The sequence below is a fragment of the Heliangelus exortis genome, chromosome 1 (genome assembly GCF_036169615.1).
Source record: "Heliangelus exortis chromosome 1, bHelExo1.hap1, whole genome shotgun sequence".
Taxonomy (NCBI): Eukaryota; Metazoa; Chordata; class Aves; order Apodiformes; family Trochilidae; genus Heliangelus; species Heliangelus exortis.
Genome location: NC_092422.1, coordinates 17,984,281 through 18,007,117, shown reverse-complemented (window position 1 = coordinate 18,007,117; position 22,837 = coordinate 17,984,281). Strand labels below are relative to the sequence as shown.

The following is a 22,837-nucleotide window of genomic DNA, read 5'->3' as shown; positions in this document are numbered from 1 at the left end:
GAGGTGTTGGAAATACTAATAGAGCTCTCATTATCTTCTAACAAAGATTTGTTGTGTTGGTACTAATTTATACAGTTCAGCAGCAAAAGCTCCTAATGATTCTGTAGACAAAAAGGAATTATGTACTAACATGTACTTTATTTAGTAGCATTAGCTCTAGGAAAAGCAAATTTTTTTTAAATTTTGCCCTTAAGCAGTAGTTTCTGTGGTCTCCTATTGCATATTCTGTTTTAAAAAATGCACTGTTCTGTAGTTTTCAAATACATTTAACTCTCACTAACATAGTGTTTGGACGTCTGCCAATTCCACTTTGGAATTTCAACTGATAAAGAGGGTAGCCAAAAAGTAGGTGCATATTTGTTATAAATCCAGGGATAGGCTTTGTCATCTTAGATAAGATGAAATGGGTATTGTCTGTATGTCTTCTTCTAGCTTAAAACTACAGAAACATGAAAAAAGCTTTTTCTGTCACAGCCTTAGTTCTTCTTAGAAGGTTATTTTAAAACTTCTTTTTTCCAGGTTGTTTTCAATGCAACACTGGTTTTAATGTAGTGTAATTAAATTGGCAGCATTAAGTTGTGTGATCATGAGTTCAGTATTCAAAATTCAAAATTACATCAGCAATTTTATTTCTTTCATTTTTAAAGTCTCCTTTAAACATGTAAGCAAAAAAACCCACAAAAAGGTTTGTCTCTCATTGCATTGAGAAATATGTGGGTTCTTTGTTTCTTAGAAAACTTTGCATTCTGCTATGAGTACTTTGGGTTTGAAATTCAAAGAAGCATAAATGTATGTTAGACTTTCTACTTTTTAAAAAAAGCATATACCAATGTTTATGCATCAGTCTTCACAGTAATCTGAAGTGTTTAAACTTTGGAAGGATGGATCTTGCGGGCATTTAAATATACTTTCCCTGCAGTTAAATGATAAAGTTCAGTAAGTACAGTTTGCATGTAGCTTGAAAAGTTTTTTTCTAAGTTCACTCATAGATAACTCATAGTACTGGCATTTAGTGAATTGTATTTTGCAGTAGAAATGAGGAATGTTAGCTCTTTAACTATAAAATAACTGCATCACATATGCAGTAAGCATGAAACACAGTGAACTAATGGAACTTGTTATTGATGATGCTGAAAGCTAAATAACCATTAGTATTAAATCTTATGAATAGACTCTTGTCTTTCATCTTACCTCTTCAACCAGATAAAAGACACAGAGGCTATTTAGATGTCATAAGAATAGTTTGTTGAAATCCCTCCAGACTTACAAAAAAAAGAAAAAATCTCTCTTCATGTTGCTTAGTGGTCTGTTGCGTTCAAAGAAATGCCAGTGTGCTAGTGCTGAAAGAAGAACAGAAATCCAGCATTATGTGTGGTTTTAGGCTTGCTAAAGATGATGTTGAGTTGAAATAATGTGCATCCTTCTTCTGCAGAAATCTCTTCATCAGATAGACAATTCACAAGAAGCCTTGCAAAACCTTATTATGAGCACTGTAAATGTTTGTATTTTTCTAGTTTTCTTATGCTGTCATGAATGTCTTTAAATGGCTGTAACAAATTAGACATACACAAAAAAAATTTACAAAGATGTTAACTTTATTTAAAGCTTCTGTTCACGGAAACAAAGCTTTTTAAAGATTTAACTAGCAACTTTCTCAGTTCTTAATCAAATACACCAAAGGTGCCTATAAATTGTACTCATCTTTCATACAGACTATTTAGAAACAGATCATATAATATACACTGTTACCAGTTATGTGAAAGAATAATTCAGCTCTGAGATCCTGCATAATAGCTTTGGGAACTGTAATTACATTGCAAGTATCTCTTCTGAAATTCTAGTTCAAATAACTATATCCAGATTTGTTGTGAATAAATATTAATAATCATAGAATCCTTAATAATTAATCACACTGTTTTTTGTTTTGTTTTATAGGAAGCAGAATTGGAAAGCTGTGCTAATACCACTTTGCTGATACATTTCTTTGGAAAACAAGGAAAGGAAAAACTTCGCTATTCTGAGTTTTTCAGGTATTTTCCTACTAGACAAGCCTCAGAGCAACCAGTCCTGTTCCTACCCCCTCTACTTTGTACCAACACTGGCATTAACCTGCCCACACACTGGACTGATTTACAAAGCTAAGCAAGTAATCAAACAGGAGATTATTCATGATTTTGCATTATTAAATTTCTAGTTTAGCTCCTAGGGTCTGCTGTCTGCAGGAGGAGGTGGACACCAAGGTAACTCCAAAGCAGAAATGGGCCAGGAGGTTGTGAGGATTGAGACTTCCATTCTTGGCAGCTGCTTGATGGCATACTTTAAGATAATATTAATAGGTATTTTTCTTTTTCTTGATCAAATTTAAAAATAAAAAAAAAAAAGAATTGCCTATCAATTAAGAAAATATTTTCTGAGCTGATACTCCCCTCCCCATTACATCTCTCATGTAGGCTGCAGGCAACTTCTCTGCTTGCTTCAGATTCCAACTTCAGTTAAAACTTTACCTGTGCATTTTCCTTTGCCATTTGAACTACTTTTTAAATGGGACTACACAGATATTTTGTAGCATTTTTGTCAGAACTGAGAATTAATTCAGATGGTAAACACCACATGGGATAGAAACTGGAGTGGAATACCAAGTGGCCATTACTCCTCAGAAAATAAGAGTTTTGTCTATTTCACTGTAACCGTTGCAAAATCAGAAGTTAATAGAAAGTTCTAAGGCTGGTTTAGGGAATTGTTCAGTTTATGTCATCTACATACAGGAAAGATGGTGTAATCCTGGTTTACATCAGAGTAGGATGTTCTGTGTTTTATTTGCATGAGGTGCTTTCTTCCAGTCTTTTATTTAGTAAGGATGACCATCACCTACACAGAATTGCAACTTAACTGGTTAACTTTGTTCATTTGGAGCTCAATTTCTCCTGTTCAGATGAACTCCAGCCACATCATGCCATGTGAACTTGGGCCCAGAATCCAAATGCAGTCTTTCTTTGAGATAAAGGGAAGTGCCTAAATACCTGTGTGAATCTTGACACACGTCTCATAGCACAGCATCAAGAGAAGATTATCTTCATCAGTATTACCCCTACTGCAAAAATAATCAGTGGTCTACAGACTGCAAAAATAAATTGGGATATAATATGTTTTACTTCAGTTTATGTTCAGAAGCAGAGAATCTGTGTCAGCTGTCTTAAAAATTAATGTTGTTGCAGTCAATGGAAGTTTGGGGAAAGACACAGTAGAAAAGGAAGAGGGGCAATTTTTCTAACACTAAAAAGTGTGCAGCTTCACTGGCTCTGGCACACACTTGTCTTCAAATAAACAACCTTTCTCTTTTGAAGACCTTGACTCAGTAGGAATCTAAGTGAGTAAAATAAGTTTGAGATGCCTCCAGCTCCCCATTCTGTAAATAACATGATCCTCTCAATGAAACAAAAGGCAGAGAGCACAGTAAAAGGTTGTGTTTGCATATGCAGTGTAAACTGAAAAGCCTCAGGTTTTAGATAAAATCCTACACTGACCCAATGAGGCATGACATTGATGAAACTATGTACCTACTACATTCAGAACACGTAGGTTAAAGACCTTTGCCTACCACACAGATAGAGGCCTGTAATCAAAATCAAACTCCCACATCTTGCTCTTAAAATTTGTGGGATAAGTGTAAGGTTTAATGCAGGTAATTTTTCAACGGTGGCAGTTATGTTTTGTAGAGCTGGAATGTGGCTCTTTATCACCGTGTAGACACTCCATCTCAGCTGCAACATGACAGTGAAGTTTGTTTAACACACAGAGAGGTGAATAAAAGGATCACTGTCTTTTTAACCTGTGTGAAGATATCACCTTTCACATGATTTTATTTGCAAGTACATCAAGCACATCATTTCTAGGTTTCTATTGTTCAGAGAAAATGTGATTTCTATCTGATGGCCTCTCATAACATTTTACCTTACGCGGAAAGCTATTGTTGGCTGTTTGATCAAAGTGCCAGGCTGTTTTTACAAGAGATGACTGATGAGCTGTACAGACATAGATCATTGTCAAAAGCAGAAAATAATGATTGCAAATGCTTTTATCATTTTCCAAGTTCTTGCCTAGAAAGCTTTTCCATTGATCAGCGCAGTACCTAGTAGAAACTAGGGCTGATTAGGTTTGATTAGGACACACTGAAACTTGTCACATTAGTTAAATACACAGATATTGCTGTGCTGTAGGAAAAAAGGCAGGAATGCTTTCTTGGTGATATTTCACTGTACTTACATGGTAACTCAGAAAGCTTAGACTAGTCTTTATACCTCATTACTTATTTATATTTTCCTCATCCTTCCTCCTTTTCATTTTGTCTGATGTTAAAAAAAATCCTTTTGTAAGTGTGCAACCATCTGTATCTTCACCTGATCCACACGTGCACCAGTGATGTCCAATCCTTTTAGCCCTCAGTCAAAACATTTAAAATACCTTGCACAGCCACACTCAATATGTCAGGGCAATTAATTTTCCCTGTTCTCCTTTCTTTACACTCAAATGGCACATGGAAAGTGGAAATTGTCTGTATCTCTGCAGGCAATGTGGAGAATCACTCTTGTTCTCCCTTGACTGCCCCAAACACAGGAGGCACACTGATTATAGGGAGGGGAAATGGTTATTAAGCATGTTGTGCTCCATATGTCTCTACCTGGTGCATGGTTCTTTGGAAATCATAGCTAGGTGTTACACACAAGGACAGTTCTCAGGCTGTTTTTTGCTGGACATAAGGAATGAGACTACGAAACAGTATCAGATCACTTTTTACTTTTTCCTGGTCTGCTGGGAGCATGACAGTAAAGAAGTACCCATTTCATAGGCATTTTGTGACACCAGTCAAGTCTTTTCTCACTGCCTTGCAGACCCAAGTCAAAACAGCAACTAAAACTGTTCCTTTTCATTCTTTGCTGAAAAGTAGTGGTGGGACTCCTGCATTGTTCTGTAGGGGTTGCTTGGAAGCAATCTAGGAAGGACACCATCCTATGTACCCCATAGTAACAGGGTGGGTTCACAGATCTTAAGAGACAAGGAACACATGTTCAGCTCCAGATTACCACACAATTTCTTGCCAGCTGTATTGTCCTAACCAAGGACAGTATTGTAATTACTAATAATAATTCACAACTTCAAAAGCAAGAGCTTGTTTCTCTGACAAAATTTAGGAAGTTTAAATAGTTATGGAATATATTTATGTACCACACTAGTACAGGTGGTGCTTCCTCATCAAATGCAGCTGGAGTCATTATTCTCCTCTATCAGTTTAAGAAAACATAGATTGTGCAGCAAACCTAAAATCATTTAACAAAGAAGGGTAAATTTAAAGCAAGAACCTATAACCAGGTGAGACTTTTTTCTTAGAAGACCTGAGCAAATTTCTCTTTCAGACAACCACCACTCAGTTTTACACATCAACAATGAAGTCATCTTCTAATACCAGGTCCCATGTTACAAAAGATCACATTTCAAATATGAAGTCAGAAGTTCTTTGGAATACCAGGCTTTTTTTTCTTGTGACTAGCAGTTTCCCCTGGTTTTTGAGACACAGATAAGTTTTAGTCTTTCCTTCCAAAAAATATTTCATTTGTGCCTTATTTTCCAGATACATTGTATGTAGTATTTTTTATTCCGAGTAGAAAACTATTTCATTTTCTAGGTATAGCAAATATTTCTTCTTGACAGCCACTGTTTGTTTTTTTTTTCCTCAGAAAGTCCCTTACTGATCTTGTTTAAGTATGTCTAATCCCAAATAAAAGAGGAGACAGTAATTCACTCCCTAAACAGTTTACGACTGCTATTACTTTTTTCTCTAATCTGTCCCCAAGCAAGTTTAAATCTCTCACAATCTCCTTGAGGGAAAGGAGAAAAGAAAAAGTGCAGAGTATGAAAAGAATATTCAAAAAATATCCTTATTTTCTTTTTTTCCTGGTATGACTTACAAAAATGTACTTCGCAGCATGGTTAAACGATGGGCATCTTTTAATCGTATCAGGAAAATTGCTTTGAAATCCAGCTTATGGCATTTTCGTATCTGTTTTGTTGCTTTCAATTTTCTCCTCAGTTAATGGAATTTTGCATCAGAAATATTCTGTAGTCATAGTTTCTTTCTTGTTTTCTTCTTTAGGTGGAAGGTCACAAATTGTATAATCATACACAAACCATGCTTTTTCCGTATCTGTCCAGTTTCTTTCCTTCAGTATTTTGAATTAATTGCTACATTTCATTTGAAACCTTGGCTTTAGGAAACTAGAATGCTGTGGACTGATCCACACTGCTAGTGCTGATATTTGCCTGGTGCTGTTGTGTTTGTGCTGATGTATGGATGCAGCAGCATCTTTAGGTAGCATCGTCAAGCAGTAGTGCTTTTGCTGTGATGACTGCTTGTGAATTTTCAGTGATTTTTATCTAGGGATTTGTAAGTACTTTGCAGATACAGAATATGGTTGTCTCCTTATTTACCTCTGTGCCTACCCTTGTATCTGTGTGTGTGTGTGTGTGTGTGTATGTATAGAGACCCCTAATACATGTAGAACTACATCTCCTGCAGCAGAATCAGAGAGTGAGGAAGTGGAGATGGGAACAAAATAAGACTTTGTGATCATATATTCTTGTCATACTGAATATGAATAATTTCCAGTATTCAGTAATGGTATTGAAAAGAATCTGTTCCTTCCTTTCCTATATACTTAGCAAAGGAATAGCTTGACTAGGTTCTACAGAATGCTTATAAATGTAAGGGAGTAGTTCTGTTTTGCTGAGTTTGGAAACACTGAGGACAGTAAATCAAAGGGGATTTTGCTTGTAATTCTGAAAATGGTGAGATTGATTAACTGTCATACCACTTGCAAAACTGAATTTACAGGCATAGATCTAAATGTTCTCTAAAGGTTAATGGTCAAGCCTTCATTACATTTTCCGTATTCTGTTTTGAAAGTCAGATTTGCAAAAAGGCAACCTTGCAGCTGGTTTGCAGCAGTCGTTTGGTGTAGAAAGGGTCAGAAGGACTTCAGTGTCCAAAGAGGAGCCAAAGCAGAATACAAATGCTGGGGTGGTATGTCCACCACTATCTTTGTTGTGAAGTTTTCTTCCTATAAATCAGTACAATAAGATCTGGCCAGTTCTGTATTAGTATATTAAAGCTCTGCACAGACTTCCAGTTAAGTTTTATGTTTCTTCTACTGTTGTGTGTTCATAGCACTTCATTGCAACATCTCAGGTTAGGAGAAAAACTGCATTCCTGAGGTCTCCCCACTTTTATTACATTTTCATTTCTATTATAGCTGAGCTGGCAAAAAGTCTTGAGAACCTCCCTCTTTCTGTAGATGTGCAAAGCAAATTACAAAATTAAGGGTGAATCCTGATAAGGTTTCTGGATGCTGTTCTATCAGGATAACAAATTTGGCCACTGGCCTTCAATGTGGATGTTTTAGAGAGTGAATAAAACAGATCTTAAAGACAGTACTATCTGTTCCCAGCCTTTTCACTATCTTAAAAATCTGTGATTTACCCTTTGTTTTTTTTATTTGGAAACTCAGGGCTAGCTTTTATTCTCAAGCTACTGTAGCATAAGTGTATTCCCAATGTAACTATTTTTGAATTGTAGAACACATCTATGGTCAGAATCCTGTTCCTGTAGTTGAATTATAACTCCCTTCTATGATCTCAGCCAAGGTCCCACTGACTTTAGGACAGCAGGAATTTCATTCCCATGCTTGTTTTTCCTAATACCTGGGGAAATTTTTACGGAATTTCCATCAGAAACTTGTCACACCATGATTGAGAAGATACAAAAGCAAGTATCCCTGGTGATGTCTTGGCATTTAAGTATCAAGTTTTACTTCCTAACCGGAAAGTTATTTTTAATAACTTTTAATAACTTTCACTTAAAAAAACCTCATTAGTATTTTTAACTCTGACATCTGGGAATAAGAGTGACCTAGAATGCTGATGTGATGATTCATAGTATTTTAATTTTTGTAATATTGGAGGCTATCACATATAAATTTAGAACTGCACATTTCAACTGCTGCTCCAAGTAGAATTCGGTACAGCAGAAAATCTTCCCACTCCAGTTTGCCAGGAGCAAATGTACAAGTTGAAAAGTACTTTTTTGCACTTAAATAAGTAATTCCTTCTCCTCTTCCTAATCTGCACAGTGCAGCAGGATGCACAGCTCTTGTGCCACAGTGTCATTGCCCCAAAGCAACTGGAGAGGGCAAGAGCCCAGGCCTGAAAAAAGGCAGTGGAAAACCCATGGTGAGGCTGGAGAAATACAATTCTTCATTCACAGTCTGAACAGAAGAGGGTGCAGAATCAAGCACACACCAAAAATGCCACAGTCAAATCTTTTACTTTCTCTTTTGACTTCACCACACCTTTCAGCCCACTGGTGTTGTGGAGTTACGTGGGCCACCCACTCCTTCCCTTTGCTCCTATACTCAACCTTGAGTACTGTGTGTGGTTTTGGGCACCGTGGTATAGGAAGGACATTGAGGTGCTGGGGAGGGTGCAGAGGAGGGCAATGGGGCTGATTAGGGGTCTGGAGAACAGGCATATGAGGAGAGGCTGAGGGAACTGGAGCTTGGAGAAGAGGAGGCTGAGGGGAGACCTCATTGCTCTCTACAACTGCCTGAAAGGAGGCTGTGGTGAGACAGATGTTGGTCATTCTTCCTGGTGACCAGTGACAGGACAAGAGGAAATGGGGTCAAGCTCCACCAGGGGAGGTTCAGGTTGGATATTGGAAAAAATTTATTCACAGAAAGAGTGGCTAAGCATTGGAATGGGCTGCCCAGGGAGGTGGAGGAGGGGTTGTAGGACAGACAGTTGGACTCTTAGAGGTCTTTTCCAACCCTGATGATTCTGTAATTCCTCAGCATGTAGAAATGCTTGGTCTTTCAGGTGTCCTGCTTTCACTAGGCATGGCTAGAGGACAGGTCACTAAGGGTTTTCTACTTAAGTAAATGCAGTGTTTAGAAAAGATGGAAGAACATGTAGTTTGTCATCACCTGTGGCTACTGACCAGTACACCAAATGATGGTGAGTTAGCTCTCCAAGATAAACAATTTGTTCTTTCAATAACAGACCTTAAGTCTTCTGGGGGATATGTCCACCTTTCATAGATTAAAAGCCAAGAAAATAAAACGTGTGGTATCTCCTTTCCCTATATCCACATTTTAAACATATTTCTGAAAATGACCTCATTTTCATCAGCTTCTCCTCCCCCAGACTATGTGTTATACGGGTTGAAACCAACAGTCAAGTATTATTGTTCTGCATGGTCTGCTGTGACTTTCAACCAGGCACAAGCCACACATCCAAGATACCATCTACTCCTTGCCACTGATGGACACTCCCCAAATGCAACCAAGTGGCCCTGGTCAGCCTGCTGGACTGATTCCATGCCTGGTCTGTGTGCTGGGTCCAGGCTGTCCTCTCTCCCCTGCAGCTCGACCTCCATTCCCAGGGTCTGGGCAGTCTCCTGTATGCAGTGTGGCAGGAGTGTTTCTGCCAGTCCACACTGGCTCATCTCCCCAGCACATACTGAACACTGAGCTGGCCAGAGGCTGCAGTCACCCCATGAGTTACAAGGATAGGAGCTGCCTCTGAAAACTGAAGAGTGGTTTGCAAGTAAACTCTCACTGGTGTGCAGGACACAGAGCCTCCCCTTCACACTCTCATCCCCTTGTGAGAGGAAGACCTGAAAGTGAGCCAGGTCTAAAGGTGGACTCTAATTTCATACCTCAGTGCATGGCTGTGCTGTGGAAGCCTTGTTAACCCCCTTTACCAGACCAGAAAAATGCCCATATAAAATGTGAGAGCCTATCATACCTCTCCTCAGTATTATCATAATAAAATTCTAGCCTGAAACTTGAAGTCACTTGCACTGTCAGGCTCTCATGTACCTGCGTGTCCCGAGTCTTGGAAGTATTTGATGGCCCTTTATTTGCATGTGTAGTTCTAATTATTAGAGAAAAAAATGAGAGAGATCTCATACTGCAACAGCAGTCTTCAGCTAACCCCTTGCAGACTTCACAGAGCTTCAAGCATTAATTGTCCAAGTGATCTCATTAAAGAACTAAAGATAGCTGTGTGGATTAAAATGCTGTAATTTCAGGGGAAAGAATTCAAACCCAGTGAGGCCATGCAAACACTGGTGAGCAAATGGGCCTCTGCTTATACCTGTTACATAGACCCTTAGCTGTCCTTAGCTGTCCTCCTCTCCAGTTAATTGCCTTGTCCCTAATGTAGGAGTATTTCATTCTCTCCTGTCAATAATTTTGGCAACTTAATAAAGCAAGATTCTTTCAAAGTTCTAAGGGGATTCTGGCAAGCATCACCGTGATTGTAGCCTTTATTTATATTTTTAAATTACCACTTTTGGAATTGCCCCATTTCTAAAGTTGGAATTGCCTTTCTCAAAATTCGTATTAGGCCAGAAGAGGTTATAATGGCCTCCTAGACCAAAATGGGGAAACAAAGCTACTACTCTGCTTACAGTTCTTGCTCTGTGCCTGCTGAATATTACTCTCTTCTTATGCTGTATTTCATTTCTTCCTAAAAGAAAGGGTGCCTCCTAAAACTCTTGGTGTTCACCCCTTCCTTTTTCAGTCAGCTATCTTTATAATTTCTCAAACATCTGCAATATAACTTTCTGTGCTCTTCCAAACTCTGTATATGTCAATTGTAATCCTCTCTAATCCGTCCTCTAGTAAGTGCAGAACTGATTTACTAAACCCCTCTTTGCAATTATAATCTTTGAGGCTTTTAGTCATAATTTCCTGCAATGATGATTTCAAGTTTCCTCTTTTGTTTCTCCTTTGTATTTATTAGTGCCTCATCTTTCTATGCACTTTCCAACCTTATTCCTCTCTTCTTAATATGAAATTTCATCAATCGTGTGGCAGGCTTTTAGTTACCATGTCCTTTTTCATTCACTCACTGTAATACTGCCTTATCAATTATTTTATCTCATTATCTGCATGTTTTTAAACATTAGTAAAATCTAGATGCCAAGTCTATCTGTACAATATCTTAGCAGCAGCAATACATTAATGCAGCCTTAGAGAGCACCCTACTGGTTTCAGTTTTGAAATGCATCCATGGAAACAAATCTTTATGCACAGGTAAAATTAAACCAGTGACATTTTAGACAAGAATGTTGATGAGTCCTTGTCTCCTGCATTGAGTAGTTCAGGTAGTAGTAGTAGTAATACAGTGATGCAGTTATCAACTGTTCAGTAATATCTGTTTACACTTAGATTCATGGAAAATCTGCAAACAGAAGTCCAAGAAATGGAATTCATAAAGTTTTCAAAGGGTTTGAACGTCATGAGAAAAGAAGACTTTGCAGAATGGTTGCTTTACTTCACCAATGAGGAAAACAATGAAATTTACTGGCAGAACGTGAAAGACAGAATTGAGGCAGGAGAGGTTGGTACAGAGCACGTGCTTTCTTTTGATTTCTCATTTGGATGTACAGGTTTTCACTTGAATATGAGTATCTAATAGTGTAACTAGTTGCCAGGTGAATCATTGCAGCCTTTGAATTTTATGCAAATAAGAGCAATGATAATTTGCCAACTGAGAAATACAGATACTGATGATGCATGGGCAGTCACACCTGAACACTAGGTCCCACCAGATTTACTGAAGTAAATATTGGGGTTTGATTGTATTACTTATTACTTATCTTCTGAATTCTGTGATACTCTAGAATATCAGTTTAGAAGAATTCAAGACATTTTGCAAGTTTACAAATAACCTGGAAGACTTTTCTATTGTCATGAAGATGTTTACTCTAGCCAATCGTCCCATTAAACGGGGTAAGTGCTGCACGCCTTTCCTTGTACTTTTTTGAAAAAAGAAAGAATGCATTTTTGTTACAGAATTAATAAGAAGTTTCTCCAGCATAACACTGTGAAGTCCAAAAGATAGCATACTCCTCTTTATTCTAAATTAATTCTAATTTATTAAAAAATAACTATATTAAGTTTCCAGAATACTTTGATTTCTAAGTTCTAATGTGCTATCTATCATATGCTGAACCACTCACAGCAGACTAAACCATAGAATCATAAAATGGTTTGGGTTGGGAAGGACCTTTAAAGATCATCTAGTCCAACCCCCCTGCCATGGGAATCTTTCACTGGATCAGGTTGCTCAAAGGCCCATCCAGCCTGACCTTGAACATTTCCAGGGATGGGGCATCCACAGCTTCTCTGAGCAACCTATTCCAGTGTCTTAGCACCCTCTTCATAAAAAGTTTCTGTTAGGATACTCATGAGACATCATAAATTGTACAGAATCTTTCTATTTATGTATTTTCCAATTTCTTTACAAATTCACAGTCACTTCTGATGTAATACTATGTTTTTACTAGCGGAGTTCAAGAGAGCAGTGAAGGTGGCAACAGGACAGGACCTCTCAGATAATGTTTTGGATACCATCTTCAAGATTTTTGATCTAGATGGAGATGACTGCCTGAGCTACAGCGAGTTTCTTGGAGTTCTGAAGAACCGAATTCATCGAGGTTTGAGGGTAACAAGCTGACATCATTGTTTTTAAGTATCACAGACGATTGCTACAACTGTCTTGTTAACACTTGTAGAAGGGCAAGTAGAGGTAATGAACAGAAAAAAGTTACATTTTGAACCGTAGATTCCTTACTGCTTATGAATTTGGGAGGAGTGGTGCTACCAAGAACTTTTTATTATGCACATGATCTATGGGAGCAGCAGCATTGCATTACGTGTCATATTTGCAACAGTCTGTGAATAGGAGTCTCTTTGTGTAAACACTAAACATACTTTAACTTTATTAACAGGTACCACAACAGCAAGGCATTCAGGGCTACTGGAAGTGTGTGAAAAGAGAAAGCATTAAAGGAGCCAAAGAAGTGTGGAAGCAAAGTGGGAAAAGTCCTTTTTAAAGCAGTTTATTGTTCTTTTGCCGTAAATGTTGTTATGTGGGGGGGATGTCTGTCCTGTTTACATAACTGCTGAATCAAAAATACTTTTTTCTTACTATAGTTAAACTTTAACTAACCCAGTTTCTAATGCAATACTTTTCTATCGTTCTAGTGCAATCAGTTTGGTTTACAGAACTGTTAGCACTATTAACCTGCATATGGAAATACTCTTGTTCTAAGGATGTGTTCTTTACTCCCTTGTGGAGTCTGACCCTGCACTGTAGCATACAGGATAAGCTGGATGTAATAGCAGCCACTGGCAGGAACATCATATCAATATCATCTCCTGTTGGAAGAGTGGACATCATCTCAGTTAGCCACTAACACAGCAGCTCTCATTGCCTGGCAAGGGTGGAGATCCAAAAGGCAAAACCACCTGCACAATCCATACAAATCAAGTTATCCTAAATCACAAACTCAAATTCACGTGGCTTGTGCCCTCATACTGTGAATTGTTTGTGTGCTAGGTCCTGGTGGATGATTCCACCACATCCTGTGTGGATGTCTGGGTTGTCTACCTCCATGATGATAATACTAAACTGGAAATACAAGACTGTTGATTCAGGTTTTAGAAGCTGTACACTGATCAATGAATGTGTGTTGAGCTTCTCTGACCTCTTCAACAAATAGGATAAATGAGAAGCAAAAATCCTCCAGTCATAAAGGGCAGTATCTACAATTTTAGTTATAACTATGTTGCTTTAATTGTATTGCAGAAGGTGAATGTGTAACAAATTGTTGCTTTACCTTAGAAGAGGTGGTGACAGGGAGTGATGCAGTATCTCAGGAATTCAAGGTTGTAATAAGCAAGTGTTGGGGGAAAAATAAGTCAAATGAAAAAGTACACAAAAATGTTTACTATTCAAAAATGTGAATTTATTTGTATGATTTTAAACAGTATGACATGAAATACAGTTTACATTTAACAATTATGGGTGAACTTTTTTTTGCTATAACAGTGTGCATCTGTGTATACATAGGTGTGCATATTACATGTTTTTTATTTTCTTGGTCCCAGGTCCAAATCAGTCTTCCTGGTTGTCCACCATATGTAGGAGATCTATCTGCAAAGGTTTCAAGGGTTTTCAAAGACTCTTTTCCCTTCCCAGTTATCTGACTTGCCTTGACTGGGATGAAAGCTTAACCTTTCAAGACAGGTATGTGGTAACAGACTAAAAAGAAAAACAACCGAGAAATCTCACCACTGTGTGAAGAAGTATCCATCCCTTTTAATGATGACACTAGCATTGCTATTCTCAAAGTTGCATATAAGCTCAACAGGAGGTGTTTTGTTGTAATTCCTGTGGTGTTTGATGAGAGGAGTGTTCCATGATACACAGATACCAGAGCAGCCCTCTCTCAGATGAGGGACAGGAGATACTGCATTAGGAAACCATGAAAATGCCACCTAAGGGGCACTGAGATTACAGAGAACGTATTTGGTTTGTCAGTAGGTGTCAGGCAAACTTGTGCTGAGGAAGAGTCCCCCAGCACCAGCCTTGGCAGAGTGGTCTCATGTAGAGAAATAGAGTGAGAAGCTAGCAAAGCAGCAGTGTGCTGCTCTCTCCACAGCCTTCTCTTGGAGCACTATTTAGATTGTGTGACAGAGAAAATGCTCTTATTCTTGTCATCTGTGGACGTGCACCCAGAGTCACCCACCAGACCCAGAGCATGCTGTGCAGGCATCCTGAGACCTGCCTGGCTCGAGCACCAGTGACCACCAAGGATCCCTTCACTTCCCCAGGAAACCATCAGGATGAAACAAAAAAAGCAAATAAAAATAAAAATTCAGTAAGCACTTCAGCCTTCCCCCCCTTAAACTGAGCTCATGCACGCGTGCAGAGGGAATTAAATAGCTGGTTTACTTTGTGTGTTTGGAAGCTGCTTGCTGCTTCTGGTGATGGGAGCTATGAGGAAGGGACAGCTAACAGGGGCTGTGGGACTGGCATTAATGTGCCACAGCCAGAGAGTAAAGGACACAGTCAAGCAAGGCATGGCTGTATCTCAGAAGTGTCATGTTCACATGAAGTGTGCTTTGTTCCAGCTCTGCCTTTAATGCAAGACTGCCTTTTATTTGTTGCTGTTAATATTTTGGCAAATTGTTTTTACTTTGAAATGGAGATTCTTCTTTAACATTTTATTATGTGTGATGTTCATAGATTTTTTTTATGTTCTTTATTGGCTTTGTGTTTTCTTTTGTTTACCAATGCCTTGCTTCCTTCCAGCTATTTGGTTTTCTTTTGGAAAAAATCAATTCATTTAGATTTAGTGTATCTAGGAGTTTAACTTCTCATTGCTCCTTTGTATCTGGGTTTGTGCAATCAATGGTAGCTTTGAGCAGCAAATTACTAAAAATGGAATTTTAAGTTCTATTTAGCAAAAGCTTTGGTGTCAAGTTCAGAGGAAAAAGAGAACAGATATGCTTATTTTTAAATGAAATTTGTCTCTAGTAAAAACAAAGAAATGAAGTTATCAATTCAGAGTTAAAATACAGTAATGAGACATTTTCAGAAGGTATCTTGAAAGTACAGCCAGGAAACTCCTTTGAAAACTTAATCCATCAGGCTTGAAGAATCAGTCTCTATTTAAATTTCTAGTCAATTTTTGTTACTCTCAACTTGAATTCTTTATAAACATCTTTAAAATAATTTCTCGTATTCTTATTTTTTGTAGTCTTAGGCTGAAAGACTTGTTTATGTGTTTATACTCACCTTCTGTTAAGGAATCCATCATAGTTTTCACATTAGATGTTTTAGTTCCTTGTAAAAGCTGTATGATTTTTGCAACCTATCAGTCAGCATTACTCAACACAGTTTAGTTAGAAGTTTATGCCATCTGCCAGTCTATCAGTTAAACTTACAATTATGATTTTTTTTTACATTATTATTCTTCCTCTCATCATAAATATATAAAAAACTAAATAAAGTTATTTTTGTTAATCTCCAGTGTTGTGTCTTGAGTGTTGTATAGAATAGAGTTGAATACACCGCACATTGCAGAAGTATCAAAAATAGATTTAACATATTTCAAAAGGATACATAAAGATGAATTTGAGTATTTTAGAGCATATAACTAGAGAATTTTAGTTGTATCCCCATACAACTTTCTACATTTCTTTCAGTTTATTTAGTTTAAGATAATTTCTAAAGAACTTTTATTCTTCATTTCTGAAAGAAGCAAAGGCGACAAATGCTGTGTGATATTCTACAACTAAGAGAAGCTCAGTGGTTGTTTCTAGAAATTTCAGTGTCTGAATTTATGCCAGTCTCTTACTAAAAGCAAAACTTTCTGTGGAGTCAACAGAGTTGGTGGATTTTAATGAAATATGCAACAGCAAGGAGTATATATTCTGTATCTGTGAACTGAAAAAAAGGTTTTATCACAGTATTACATGGCTGCATCAAAAGCAAACCTCAGGTTTACTCCATCTCCTCTGGTGCCTCGTGTCCCTGAACCTCCCCTCAGGGTTCAGGTACTGATAGTGCCTGGAACGAGGCCAGTGCCAGATCTGAGCTCAGGTGTCATTGTGGTGGCTTCTCTGTGGAACCAGGTATCATGAAAAGGGTGGGCAATATGTTCAGCCCTGTTTTCAAGCTTTTGGTGGAGAATATGTATGTGTTTTATCTCTGGACTTCAGGTTGTCTCAGAGCTTGTAGAATTTTGAGAGTAGATATCAGGCCATGTCTTGGCTCTGAAGAGTTTACAGATTACACTTGAATCATCTCAAAAGCAGAGATGAAACATTAAAATAAACAAGCCCAGCCAGGGATTGCAGTTCTGTGGCATTTCATACGTCCAGCACGTATAACACAAAAAAGGATCACTGCCTAATAAAGGACTAGGATGGAAACAAACCCAGCTATCTAGAGGAAGTATTTTAAAATCCAGGTATAGTTTTCATACTTCGACTTAAGCATAGAAATGGATAATAAATGTGCAGCAGAATTTAAAAAGAGAGTTTTCCTCTCATGAAGACTTCTCATGGGAGAGTGCATGTCTGATGCCTTCAGATTTAATTTTTCCCATGAAACAGTCACAACTGGGTCAGGAAATTACTCCAATGCAGAAAAAAAAAATCTGCAGATCTTTTGAACAGAAAATATATGCCCAAATGGTGTTGTGTTCCTTATTAGTGAGATCCAAGGTGACTGAACAACAGCTCCTGTAATGCAGCTGGTAACAAAGGAAGCATGAAAATTAAAGTGATGGATGTGGCCACACACCATTAGCTCCTTGCTGGCCACAGAAACTCCTGCTAGAGAAACTGAAGCTGTCTCCCAACATCAAGTGGAAAGCCCTGTTCAGGACAGAAAACCCAAGAGGCTTGAGCATGCACCAAATTAATTTGCAAACGAGTTCATGTCACTTTCCTGCTATTTGGAAGTTTCCTGCTGGCTTTGTTGATTAAACAGTTCCTAGTTGGTTCAATGATACCAAAATTATGCAACATATGCAGAGACAGGTTTCCCACTAGGCTGGTATTGGCATAGTTAATAACGTTCTCAGTTGATTAACTGGAGTGCCCTGGCACAGAGCTCTGCTCACCATCCTATGCCAGCCCCTGCGAGGAAGCTGCTTACAAGTGCACCCACCTGCATGGCTTTAGAAAGAATGTCTCATGCCTTGAAAAGCAAAAAAGCCATATTTTTCCACACCCCTGTACCCAGTGTGAAGCCTTGGTCTTTCCTCTTATGCCCCTGGCTGAGGGCAGCCTCCCTTTCCACCCTGACTGCCTGGGAGAAGGAACACAGAAGACAGCAGGCTGGGCAAGCACGGAACCTGCAGCTTGCAAGACACGGGGCTCATGTTGCCCCATTTCAGACACGCAGGTTTTAAAAGATGGGAGGAGAATATTCTGTAGTTAATGCAGAGAAACGTGGGACGGGGGGGATTCTCACCTGATTCCAGTTACCAGCGAGCTGCTCCGGAACATCTGGAAGACCCGACCTTTCTCCATTAACTGCAGAGGGCGCACAGAACGTGAGCGTCACTGCACTGAACTACTTGGTGAGTGCTTCCTTTCTTCATCGTGTCTGGTGGCCCTCTACAAAAGTACTTGCATTTGGATATTTTTTGTTAAATTGATGTGCAATTTTATGTGCAGGAGGACCAAGCATCTCTTAGAGAGGAGCTGGGTTTTGAAAAGTTTTTAAACTTTAGTGAATTTGGACCTGAAGGTCCAATGTAGTAGATTTTGAAATTGGAAACACCCAGGGAGCAATTTTTCTGGAGAAGGGTAGTGCTACAGGGGTGTTGTACTGCAACACTCTGTACATCAGGTCTACTGCTTTAGGGAAAATTTGTCAGTTTTAACATCACCCCACAAAGCAAATATACTATAAGTCATTCCCAAGAAAATAACTCGGTTTAAAGACTTGTCAATACAGTGGTTTAAAATTCCCTTATTTTTTAAGGATAAAGATTTTGTGTGTGTATGAGAAACATGAAGCCCCCCCAAAAAACTGATTTGTCTGATATTACCATGATATTCCAAAGGAGGTGAATTAGCATTTTCCATCAGTCACCACCTAAGAGGCTGTTGGGATGCTTCTGCCCAGGGGCTGCATGTTCCCAGAATTTCAGATGAACTGCTCTGAGAAGAAAAAATACAAAAGCAAAATAGGAATGAAACTGTTGTAAAGGTCTAAGAACTATAGAGAGAAGTTCTGAAAAACTGGAGTGTTTACAGTGTCTTACTCTTTCCAAACACATAGCAAATGTCAGCAGCTATATTTTTAATTTAAAAAAAAAAAAAAAAAAAAAAAAAAAAGTTCAAAGGGCTGATGCAGTAATCTACAGTGCAGTAAATTCTGCTATCTGTTCCTGACAACCTGCACAAACTATTTATTGCAAATAGATGAACAAAACATCTGGAAGACTGTGCAATAGACTCTAACTGGTGCTCAGGCTGCAAGGAGAAATATTTCACTTTTCTCATACAGTCCTTTCTGGGGCTAAAGCAGGTGGGCAGCCAGTGATGGAGCTGTGAAATATGGAAATTAGCAGGGGACACCTTTTTATTTATAATTATGGAATCCGATGCAAGTGATGTGAGCAGCCATTTCCAAGACACAGCATTTACAGTCACTGTTTGGCTCCCCAGAGTCTGTTCCCCAGTGTCACTGTTTGTCCCTCCTCACCAGCTGCAGTGCAGCCATTTGAATTGAAACAGGTGCTCAGTGATTTCTAGCAGAGCCTTCTTCCACCCTGTTTGGCACCTATTCAGGTACCTGATTTCTGCTCAGAAAATCCTTATAGAGATGTCCTGTATGGCTTTGGGAAGTGGAAGATGTTAGCTCCTGCCAGCTGTGCCAGGGAGCTCCTCATGCAGTGTAACTCCTTGAGGGGGTCTGTGTGGGAGGAAGAGTCCCTCTCTGACACCTCACATCCTTGACATTGTCCTTGTTTAATTCAGTTTCACTTCAGTTCCTGTCAGAATGGAAACACTGCACAGAAATATTATTGGGCAATAGCTGGTCAAAAATTCCCTTTGCTTCCCACTGCTGAGTATCAGGGTGCAAACCTACCTGTCCTCACTCCATCCTCCCAGACCAAGTCTTTTGGGCAGAGACCTGGTGTGGAGTCCAGGAGGGCTGTACAAAGGGGTTCCCCCTGGTGTCCTGGGGGTTTTCAGGTCTGCAGGTGAGGATCCCTAAGGCATTCACACTCCTACTGTCAGAAGATCCCCCTCCATTTTTCTTACCTCTCCTTATTTTTTGAATGTCTGGAACCACTGTTACAATTGCCAGCAGTTGTGCTTGGTACAATAACCAGCCAGTTCAATTGAATTCTCCAGAGGTATTTTCCATTAAAGTGGCAGTTCCTTTTGCCACATGCCTGGTCATCCCAAGTGGTTTTCATTGCCACTGCATCAGATAAAAATCCCAAGTTTGTTACTGAATTATTTTATATGGGAACCAAAATTTCCTCCCCCTTACCTACATCTTCCTGAATTTAGCTGAGAGAATTTCCATGTCAAATGGATTTAGAAGTGTTAAATGTCAGATGTATCCATACCTCCTATATTGTTTCCATGCTGTTTTCCAGGCAGCCAGTATGCCAGGCAAGTTTTACCAGGCAGGCAGTACAACAATTATTCATTATTAGGACACTAAATATTTAAATTTGTTCCCATTGCTTTGAGGCTAGGTGATAAAACTCCCTTGAAATCTTGAAGGAAATTGTGTGCCAGCAGCAGATGCATATTTTTAAAGCTTTAACAAGCAGAATGAAGATTAGAGGAGCTGAAATACCCTAACAGGACCCCTGATGTGCTAGCCAGCAAATCAACTGAGAATTTCCCAAGCTCACATTAAATCCAAAGTGCTCTTTTTTGTGTTACTACTTCTCTAGAGTGCCAACTCCCCATAACCAAGATGCCATTCACATAACCAATGACTCCTCCCATACCTTCCAGCTCTCCATTAGGAATGGAGCAAAGATGTTCCACCTGTTCTCTCCCTCTCCAATAATCCCTTTCTTTAATAGCCCTTGCATTACTATGTAGAATTTTGCAACCCCATTCCTTAACACCCTAATCCTGCTCCCATGTTCTAGCATACAAGTTATTTCGTCTGGAGAAAAGAAGGCTGAGGGGAGACCTTACTTCTCTCTCCATCTGCCTGGAAGGAGGTTGTAATGAGGAGGGTGGTGGCCTCTTTTCCCAAGAACCAAGTGACAGGACACCAGGAAATGGCCTCAAATTGTGCCAGGGGAGGTTTAGATTGGATACTAGAAAAAATTTCTTTACTGAAATGTTTGCTGGGCTGAAAGAGGCTCCTCAGGGAAGTGTTGGAGTGACCATTCTTGGGGGTATTAAAAAAAACGTGGTCCTGGCAGTTAACAGTTGGACTCGGTGATCTTAAAGGTCTTTTCCAACCAACACAATTCTTTGGTTCTATGCCCACACACTTAAGAGCAGATCCCAAACTGACCTCCGTGGTCCCCGGGCATATTCCCCAGCTGCGCAGTTGCTCATTAGATGTGAAGACCAGAGGTCACTGCTTCCTTTCTCTGCTTTGACACCCCGCTGAACACACCTGGCAAAGCCTCGCCCCCCTCCCGCTGCTCCCGGGCGCTGCCCCCGCCAGGCTCTGCCGCTGCCGCCAGGTGGTGCTGGAGCCCCGTGGGAGCGGGCCGGGACCGGGAGAGAGAAGAGGAAGGGCGACAGTACGGGCACCCTCTTACTTTGAAGGGATATCGGGATTTCGTGAAGCCACCGGGCCTTCCAACCCGCATTAGCAACGTCCACTGTGCAGCCCCGCACAGCAGCGTCTGTGGAGATGCCTTTCAGGAAGGTCGTGGTTCTCTCCGAAGTTGTCAGGCATTAATTGAGGTTCAGAAAGCAGTACAGTAAGCTATATAATATAGTATAATAAGCTATGTATAAATAAACATTGCTGCATCCAACGAGCCTTTTGAGCCCTGTAAGTACATGGACTTGGTGAGCAGGAGGAGGCAACATTCCGACAGGGCCCCGGGCACAGCTGCCCAGACCCGTCCCTGCGGCTTTATGCCCAGGGTGGCAAGCATGGACCCGCCCGGCCGGCCCGGACCTCAGCAACGCTGAGGTGTAAGAGGAGTAGTTGTGCTGGGACCAGAGGAGGATGCAGCCCAGAAACTGCCCTGCCGCTGCAGGACGAAAGCCCCACGACCGACTCCCCCGTTAAGAGGGCTGCTCTCTCTCAGCTCCCTGCCGGCGAGGGACGGGAAGAGGCAGCGGAGGGCGGTGGGACGCTGGGGCCCTCCGGCGCCCGCGAGAAGGAGGCGGTAGCGGACGCCGGGGCCGCCCCTTTCCCGCCCACTGCGGCCCGCCCAGGGCCCGCCCGCCCGCCCGGGGCCGGCTCCGCAGCGGCGGTCGTGGCTGCAGTCGCAAGCGCTGGCGCCCGTTGCAGTACCGGCGCCGATGTCTCCTGCGGCGGCCCGGCAAGGAAGATGGCGCCGTCCCACGTCCTCAAGTGTTGCCAGAAGGTGTTGGCCTGGGTGCCCGTGGCTTTCATCGCCCTGGTCGTGGCCTGGTCCTACTACGCCTACGTGGTGGAGCTGTGTGTGTGTGAGTGGACGGGGAGGGTCGCGGGCACCGGGAGCTGCCAGCCGGGCGGGGATGGACCCCTGACCACCCGCCTCTCTGGGGCTGCCTTCTTCCCTGCGTCCCGGAGGGGTTTTCACTCCCTTGACCGCCTCAAGCTTCTCTTCAGGCGGGCGAGGGGAAACCCCCCAGCGTTCCCTCCGGGGCTGGGTTTACCTGTTGTCCCCCCGCCTCAGGGGTCCGCGGGCAAGGACGGCGGGAGCCCGCCCTCAGGCGCCTCATGGCGGCGGGTCCCGGCTCGGGGTCGCCGGTGGACAAGAGAGAGACCAGGGAGAGGAGGCCTCGGCGGGAGGTCCAGGCGGCTTCGTCTGGGGACAGGGCCCTCAGGGAGCCGAGAGGGGCAGAGACCTCACGAGGGCTCCGGCAGCACTTGAGGTCTCAGCCCCTCACGTCTCCCCGTGAGAAGTTTCCCCTGTTTCCCTGTTGTTAATCCGTCTTCCTGATTTATCAAGTAACTCCTTCACCGTCTCATGGATGCTTTGATTCTCTTCCCCCCCACACTTCTAATTAAGAAGCTCAGTGTCATTGAAGCATAATGAGGCTGAACATCCCCCTTAAATGGGCAGGGTAAAGGATTTAGGGCTTAGGGGGTTTTTGTCAGGTCACATCAAGGCTTTCTGGACAAGGACTCAACGTTATGTAAATCTGAATTGTGGACCCTGTCTGTTAGGATGATATTTACCTTTTCCTGTCTTCAGGAGGAAACTTCAGATCAGGAGGATGTTGGCTTTCTCCAGGCAGGGTAGATGGAGCAGCCG

At 41.0% G+C, this 22,837-nt stretch overlaps 2 protein-coding genes across 8 annotated transcripts in view; both read left to right on the top strand.

The window, feature by feature from the left end:
• Positions 1–1,939: 1,939 nt before the first annotated feature.
• MICU2 (mitochondrial calcium uptake 2) lies at positions 1,940–14,192 on the top strand. The gene is made up of 5 exons (XM_071735745.1): positions 1,940–2,030; positions 11,283–11,454; positions 11,738–11,846; positions 12,404–12,561; positions 12,848–14,192. The coding sequence occupies exons 2-5, from the start codon at positions 11,287–11,289 to the stop codon at positions 12,950–12,952; spliced, it is 540 nt and encodes a 179-aa protein (XP_071591846.1). The 5' UTR covers positions 1,940–2,030; positions 11,283–11,286; the 3' UTR covers positions 12,953–14,192.
• A 7,532-nt stretch (positions 14,193–21,724) lies between these two features.
• Positions 21,725–22,837, top strand: part of ZDHHC20 (zinc finger DHHC-type palmitoyltransferase 20) — a 43,511-nt gene continuing 42,398 nt past the window's right edge. For 2 of the 7 annotated variants that reach the window (XM_071735526.1, XM_071735477.1), the window contains exon 1: positions 21,725–22,043. In XM_071735526.1, coding sequence (XP_071591627.1) covers positions 21,926–22,043 — 118 coding nt within the window. In that variant the 5' untranslated portion in view covers positions 21,725–21,925. The remainder of the gene's footprint in view (positions 22,044–22,837) is intronic. The other 5 variants (XM_071735487.1, XM_071735468.1, XM_071735506.1 and 2 more) reach the window with 3 other exon arrangements.